At 30.9% G+C, this 8,440-nt stretch overlaps 1 protein-coding gene across 3 annotated transcripts; it reads left to right on the top strand.

The window, feature by feature from the left end:
* Positions 1-282: 282 nt before the first annotated feature.
* Positions 283-6,287, top strand: LOC127261310 (syntaxin-43-like). Of its 3 annotated transcripts, XR_007840885.1 has the most exons (9): positions 283-747; positions 3,496-3,772; positions 4,023-4,112; positions 4,296-4,373; positions 5,257-5,334; positions 5,418-5,483; positions 5,568-5,648; positions 5,766-6,131; positions 6,243-6,287. XR_007840885.1 is itself a non-coding variant. In XM_051289612.1 (8 exons), exons 1-8 carry the CDS (start codon positions 554-556, stop codon positions 5,871-5,873), a joined length of 969 nt encoding a protein of 322 aa, XP_051145569.1. In that variant the 5' UTR covers positions 283-553; the 3' UTR covers positions 5,874-6,287. The 3 variants fall into 3 exon arrangements, 2 of the variants coding, with proteins under 2 accessions (XP_051145569.1, XP_051145568.1); XM_051289612.1 differs by having other exon boundaries at positions 3,499-3,772; positions 5,766-6,287; XM_051289611.1 differs by having other exon boundaries at positions 5,766-6,287.
* The last annotated feature ends 2,153 nt before the right edge of the window (positions 6,288-8,440 follow it).

Genomic DNA, 8,440 nt, shown 5'->3' with positions numbered 1-8,440 from the left:
TTATATTGGGACTAAAATTGATGAGTTTTTTATATTGTGACCAAAATTGATAAATTTTGGTTATATTGAAATCAAATTGATGAATTTTTTTTTTTTTATATTTGAATCAAAAATTAATAAATTTTAATTATATTGAATCCAAAATTATTTTTTTTCCGTGAAAAAATTAAAATTGGAGCTCCTCAGACCCACTTTCATTTGGCCCAACAGTTAAAGTGGGCCCGAGTTTGTAGCTGTTATTTTTATTTATTTATTTTTTTGTAGATTACGCAATACAATACATCGTCGTTATTTCGTTCTTGCCCTCCTCCCCTCTGCTGTGCTGTACTGCTGCATCTGAGAATCCCGCGACCAAATTTGCTTGACCCGATCCAGATCGGATTTCGGATCGACCCGTTTAACCGCTCGTAATTACCCCTCGCATCGCGCCATCCGTTGCCGGATCTTTTGGGAAGTTGACGGCAGCTTCTTCATTTGATTTGATTTGATTTGATTTTTATTTTTTTGTCTGCTTTGGGGAATTTTGTGCGTTTGTTCCCGTTGATTCGGATTGATGGCGACGAGGAACCGGACAATTTTGTATCGCAAGTATAGGGATGCATTGAAGAGCGTTAGGTTGCCGTCGCCTTCCGGCGGCGGTGGAGGAGGTGGGGGTAGAGGCCCGGTGATCGAGCTATCGACGACGTCTTTGCTTAATCCTAATCGGTCTTACGCTCCTCTGAGCACGGAAGATCCAGGAACTTCAAGGTAAGCGATGAGGCATTTCACTGTTATCTAAATAAATGCTACCTTTTTATTTCGTGGATTCAGCTTCGATTGAGTTTTTATAGATGCTTCGGGTATATGCTTGCTTGTGGAACTGACTTTCGGGGGTTCTGCTATGTTTTTCTTAATTTAGGACACAGTTCAGAGGATTGCATATGCGTTTCATATAGAAATCGGACAATCTGTTTTTGCGCAAATACCATTTTTAGGCTTGCATTGCAGCTTTTCTGCTGCAATGGTCAAGTAAGGATGTTCCGTAGAAATAGATTCGAAATGTGCTGTTTTGTTATGTTTGTTTCTGTCAATTGACACAGTTCTAGTCCAAGCTGATATGGGAATTTGGTTAGCTCAAGTAAAAAGTTGTGTGGCACTAAAACATTAGTTATACCATTTTTCAATGCATGGAGAGACCCTGAAAGTTTGTTGCAGTTGCTTCTTCACATACATGTAAAATATTGCATGAGTTTGATTGTTCTTTATCTTCTTCTGTTGAACTTCAAGTATGTTTTGGATTCCATCCTTAGGGACTTAAATGTGTCATGGTTGGAATTTTTCTCTAGAGGAATACAAATGAACTATTTTCTTGAGATGAATTGGGACTATGGTATTATGAAGTTTCTAATTGACACTGCAGGATGAACATGATCTTATTAAATGTGAACTTTTATATCGTGAAAATTGACATTATAGTTGTTTAAATAATTTTATTGCTGGAATGCCTTCACTGCAGGTTAGGATAGCTGATGGTCAGGCAATTGCTTAGTTATATATGGCCTTATGTGTGTATATGTTTATTGATGTATGTATGTACGTATGTATTATGTTAAAATCTGAGGGGCTGTGAGCCTATGCATGCAAGTCCATTCGGTGTTTGGGTACCGTTACCTAAGAGTCTTACTATTGTCTCCTTTTCGTTTAAATATTTATATGAATAATGTAAGAGTAATTAATACCTAAACATGCTTGAATTCTTCTTTTCCTTTGTTTTATTTTATAAAATATAGTTATAGTATCATATAGAAATTGCCAAATTGGGTAGTGTTGTGTTTGATATTAATTTTTAGGGTGTAGATGTTTTCTGGTATATTTGCATGTTGGTCATATTCCATTAGTCCTTGTATTTCTCTAAAATTTCGATGCATGAAGATAATATATATTTAAGGAGGTCAATTATAATTTTTTGATCTTTATTTATTTATTTATTTTTTTCCGAAAATAATGAAGAAGGCAAATCGTTATTAGTTGGTTACATTTTTTTTTTTCTTTTTTTCCCAGTTTTTTACGAATAGCCTTTTACAATATAGATTCATTAATATTTCGCAACATGAAGCATTGATTTTGATTCTGTTGCTAGAAATATGTGGTTTTTCTACTCCCAAGTTCCAACTACAGTGAGTTTGCGATTTCATGCTGCTGACTAAATGTGAGTCCCAACTACTAGTTAGATTCTTTTCCTAATTCAAAAGCTTTAGGGTCTGTTTCAGTGTATTTTGAGTTCATTTGAATTTGACATTATTTTGAATAAAAACTGTGTTTTGGATGTGAGCCTTTTTTTAATTAATTGTACACAATATTTTTTTATTTTGAGAGTAGAAAGTAATTGTACACAATATTTCATTGTAGATTGCATGGTTTGAAAATGGGAATGAGCACAAACAAACATGCTCTTAGCATTTAGGTGTCTTCTTCATACTTTCACCACTATCTTCACCAGCAATTCTTGGAATTAGGTTCAGAATTTGTTAGGCTTCTCTTTAGCTTTCTTCCTTTAATTTGACTTATCATTTGGCTTTATTTTTACAAATTTATTTGCAGTATCACTTAGAACTCGATGAGTTACAACTAGAAGCATAGACGGGTAGATTGTAGTTTAATATGGCTGGGTGCTAAGTTTTGCCTTATTAACTAGAAGTATCAATGCCTCTTTGTACATGGTATGGCATATTTGTGAATATGATTGCCTGTGTTGATTTGGTCTCCAGTCCAAGCATTCTCTTTCACATTATTTATATCATCTTTCTACTTCTTCCCTTGGTAGAGCTGTCAGCAATTCTGCCTACTATTTTATATTATTACATACTGATAAGGTCTTTTAATTAATCAAACTTTTAAAGACCTCCCTTGACACTGATAATCACTAGATCTACCCTTCCCCCTCCCCACCTCCAAACCCAAAAAATATAATAATATATAAGCATATACGTTTGACTTTTGAGCAAAGTCCTCTCCAATTGGAATTGTTGCACAATCCTCTCATATTTGACCAGATAAGTGGAATTTATCTTTTAATGTTCCTTTACTTCTCAATAATGCCCCCTTTGTTTAACTGTGACAATAAATAAATAAATGATCAAAATTTTTTTTAATCAACTTGTGACCTTACACTAAATTGATCGTCCATGCATTCAAAGCTTTTGCTATGAAGTCACGTTTACGATATAGATCTCATCATTTTTTCACTATCTGTCTGAAAACAGAGAAATTGGAGTCTTTCTAAATGCTCCAACAATTAATTTAGACAAAAGACAACATAAATCCTAATTAAATTAAAGGAAAGGAAGACAATGAAAAACAAATAAGAAAAAACAGATGATGTTTCATGTTCATTTACCGTCTATATCATTTTTAATTCATTAGTAATGAAAGGTTCACTCCGTCCTATGTGTAGAATTTTTAATGCAATTTTGAAATGAGATTCCCTGTTAAGGTCCTAATGCTTTTTCTCTGCAGTAGGGGTACAGTTGCTTTAGGCCTACCACCAGCTTGGGTGGATGTATCTGAGGAAATATCAGCTAATATACAACGTGTGAGGGGAAAGATGGCTGAGTTAGCGAAGGCTCATGCCAAAGCTCTAATGCCATCATTTGGGGACGGTAAAGAAGACCAACGTCGGATAGAAGCTCTTACGCAACAGATAACTGATCTTTTGAAAAAATCTGAAAGAGGATTACAACGATTCTCTTCTTCTGGGATCTCAGAGGATTCAAATATTAGAAAAAATGTTCAGGTACAATATGATATTCGTTTTTATTTTCTTTAATTAACAAAAAACAAAAAGAGTGTGAAATAAAAGAAGAAAGATGACCTTTGGATATGCTTGATCTTCCTTAAATCCTCTATGAGTAACTATTTCAAGTTGCCCCAACTTATGCTACTCTTGTTTGTGAATTGAGTGTATCTTTCAAAGTAATAGTGTCAGTTCGCCACGTTTATTCACTGGTGTCTGAATGATTGGGCTTAGCATCTTCTTTTGTCAGCGTTCTCTAGCCACTGACCTTCAGACCCTCTCAATGGAGCTACGAAAGAAACAATCTACATATTTGAAACGACTGCGGCAGCAGAAAGAGGTATTTTATTATAATGCAAAATGTTCCATCATGTTTAAATATTGTTGTATGTTATATTCAGGAGTAATTCCTGCTGTCACAGGGTTCCTGCTTTAATGATTGAGCAGCTGTTAGCCTGATAATGTCTTTGCTACTATACGTACATGTTGCTTGAAGCATAATATCCTTTCACTGTTTGTGTAGGGTCCAGATGGTATTGACTTGGAGATGAACTTAAATGGAAGTAGTTCTAAGAGGGAGGACGATGAATTTGATGACATGGTATGGGATCTTTCTGCTTTTGTGCATGGAATATATTCTTTGTACAATCTGTCATTCACATACCATATACTTGGGTCCAAAATGGCTCAAACTCAATTTTACTCCAAACTTTAACCCAATTCCTTTATTTCATAAACCAAAAGCTAAAAATAAATTAAGCCCAAAATAAGATTGTCCGACTCCGGCAAGTTCTGGCAATTATGTTTCCGGGATATTACAGTTCTGGACCAGAAGTCTTCATCCTGTTGACCTATCTGGAGTTCATCTCCGCAGTAGTAGATTGCTTGACATTGTGATAATGGAATCACAAATCTTTTGTTCAAACACCTTGCAAAAGTAAGGAAAATCATAAATAAGTAATCATAGAGGAAGTTTCTCCAATTATATATATATGATATATATTTCTATATGTGAGCCTAAGGTCTAACATACAACAAAGTGTTTCTGCTGATTAAAGTTTTCATAAGTAATTAGAAGAGGTTTTGATAAAGATATATAGAAGGTATTTCTAACATCCTGATGTGTTTGGCATGTTGGTTAGTGTTAGTGTAATCCGGATTGACCATACGCAGAGTTTGTTATTTGAACTGTTTAGGGTTTAGATCCCTAGATGGATCCATTAACAAGATCTACAATAGATGGTGTATCTTAGATAGCTGAAATTCACAGTTATAATGATCAAATAACTCCAGAGTTCGTTTCCTGGATTTCCATCATTATCTCAATTTATGTATTTCATAAACATAAACTGCAGCCCCATATCTTGTTTCCAATGCTAGTTTTCTGCTTATTTCACATTGAAAGAGCTAGAGATATTAAAATTTGCTCAATGGTTTGCCATAAGTGTATATATAATGTTGGCTGTATTGTATATATGCATTAGGGTTTTAACGATCATCAAATGGCCAAGTTAAAGAAAAGTGAGGCATTCACTGCTGAAAGGGAGAAGGAAATTCAACAGGTGAGCATGAAAATTTTCAGTTTCTTCATTTTTTAAAGCAGGGAAACAAGAATTTCATGTTTTTGCGATCTTCCTTGAAATAGGTTGTTGATTCAGTCAATGAACTTGCACAAATTATGAAAGACCTGTCAGTTTTAGTGATCGATCAGGTCAGGAACCAGACACCATCTTGTAATTCCTGGGTAGTTAATAGATCAAACCACAACTAAAACTAAATTCATGGTGCCAAGCAGGGAACTATTGTTGACAGGATAGATCACAATATAACAAATGTCGGAGCATCAGTTGAAGAGGGGTTAAAACAGCTTCAGAAGGTCGGTCCAGACACTCTATATAATCTGCAGCCTTGTGAATCTCTCGACTTTGATTTTTTTTTATTGTTCCCTGGTTTTTTATGTTTGAAAACAAATTATAATTAACATTCCATGCAGGCAGAGAGAAGTCAAAAACAAGGTGGCATGGTTATGTGTGCAACCGTTCTCATCATTATGTGCTTTGTTATGCTCGTTCTCCTAGTTTTGAAGACGATACTCTTCTGAGCTGTGTGTAGGGTCCTACGGTATCCAAATCTCTCCTTTGATCCCAACACTCCTCGTCAAGAACCCTCTTAACAAGCTACAATACACATGCTCAGAAGTTCCAATTTGTTTAAGGTATAGATCTGTCCTCTTCCTATAGAGTTTCTAAAGAGTGCTGGGGTATGTATGCATATATATACATACATACATACAAATACGTGGAACTCCATGGCACTGTAGATTGGTTCGGTCCGGGGCATTGTCTGTATAGTCTCCGGGGTAAGGCAAATATTGATTCATTTTTTCCTGGTAGAATTTTGTAGCTCCATCCATCCATACGTGCAATGCTCATCATCTAGTGCATAATTGCTGTTGTGTTTTTGTATGCAGAGGGATTTGGTTAACAGCTGCCGCTAGTGCATTTTGTTTGTCTTATTGTTATGGCGTATGATCGATATGGAATTTTATAAAACCCCACCCGCCCTTTGTGGATAGATACGCAGGTAGAGATTGGTACATTTTGATCCCAAAAATTGTTTTCAATCTGTTTTAAATTGTGAACAAAGTTGGGAGTGTGGCTTAAAATGAATGTTTTAATGAGGGATAAGTATAACAAAAATTATATTATTATAATAATTTTATAGTAAAAGAAACTAGAAAAATAATCTCGTAGGGAGCTCGTATATTTATCTTTTTATTTGTGTTTCAATTTATGGTAATTTCTCTTTTTTAGTGCAATATTCTCTATTTAGTTATTTCTATTGTTTATTTCTATTTATTATTAATTTTAGTTGTGAAATGTGTTTCAACATCGTTTAGTTGTAACATGTGTTGTTTGTCAATTAGCTATTAGTGGATTTGATTAACTGCTTAGATTGGGTGTGTTTCTTTTTATGGGTTTTGGAAAATTTTAGTTTGTATTTGTTTTGGAAGAAAAAAAAAATGTATTTTTTGAAAACTCAGAGTTCAAATAGTATAAATTTGAAGTTTGGGTGAGAAAGAAACACTTGTTAAGGTAAAACAATAGTTTGATAAGTTGTATATACTCTTTCTGTCCTACTCCAAATGAGTTTTTTTTTTTTTTTTTTTTGTTTTTGTTTTTTAAGTTTTATAGTAGATTAAGAAATAAAGCAATGAAAGTGTGTATGATGTTTTGACATTTTTGTCATTTTATTTTTTATTTTTTATTTTATAAAGTAATGGTATGTGTAATAATATGTTTGTAATTTAGTTAAAGCTTAAGGATATTTTGAAATCAATGTATAATTATTTTTACTAAAATAGTGGAAATGGTACTTAGGAGTTTGAAGAACGAAGATGGTGAAAAGGGTGTTTGAGTTGGGATGGAGGGAGAATGTGAATTGACAATAAAGATATTGTATAATTTTTTAGAATTTTTTTTATTAGTTATTCTAAATTGTTGAATTATTATAAAAATATTTATTTATTTTTATTTTTAGATATAGTGAGAAAAATAAAATTGTTTATTGAAAAATATATTTTTTTGAAAATGTGTAAAAAATAAAAGAATGAATCAGTAATATATATTTATTAGAGTAATTTATTATTTGACTATAATTCTCAATAAATTTATTTTATTTTATTTATTTTTAATATCAAATTTATATAATAAAATAATATAAATTAATAATATATATTTTTTTACTTTAGTTTTACTAAATTAATATATTTTACAAATAAAATAAAAAATATGTAAAAATAATATTTTTGATTATTTTAAATTTGTAAATGTAAAATTATAATTTAGCTAAAATAGAAATATATGAAAATAATTATTAATTAATACAATAGAAAATATATTAGTATATGTATAAAAGGGGTGATTAATGTTTATGACAAATAAAGACTAAACAAAATAAAAGTAAAAACACTATTGTGAGATTGGATAAGTTAATTTTTTAGAAATTAATTTTATTTTTAGGATTTCAAAACTTTTTCAAAAAATTAATATATTAAATATTAAAAGGACTTTTGATAATTAGTTAATAGCTTTTAGATTAGTTTATTCGATAAGTTGATTTGACTAGCTAAATATATTAATAGTTTATGTTAAAATACTAAAATAAATTAGTGTCTTATAAAATTAAAAATATTTTATATTTTATTTTAAAATATTTTGTTGCTTTTATTCAATATTGAAAACTATGCTTCTATTATTTTTATATTTTATTTTAAAATATTTTTGTTGCTTTTATTCCGTTTTGAAAACTATGCTTATGTTATTTTTAGATATTTTGTAATAGAATTATATATTTTTATTACAAAATATGAGTATTTTTTATTAAAAATAATACAAAATATAAAAGAACATATTTTTTAATACTTATTTTTATTATGTTAATTTTAATTTTATTTTTTCACTTAACTTACAATTTTAATTAATTTCTTCTAATATATTATTTTTAATAAGAAAATTAATGTAGTAAAAAATATATACAAATAAATTAATAATATTTTTTATTTTATCTCTATATTTATAAATTTAAATATTTTACAAATAAAAATAATTTATATAACATTAATTGTTTTAATTATTTTAAATTTATACAAATAAATTTATAATTTAC

This window comes from Andrographis paniculata, unplaced genomic scaffold (genome assembly GCF_009805555.1).
Source record: "Andrographis paniculata isolate CXL003 unplaced genomic scaffold, ASM980555v1 Contig62END, whole genome shotgun sequence".
Taxonomy (NCBI): domain Eukaryota; kingdom Viridiplantae; phylum Streptophyta; class Magnoliopsida; order Lamiales; family Acanthaceae; genus Andrographis; species Andrographis paniculata.
This window is presented reverse-complemented; position numbering and strand designations above follow the sequence as displayed.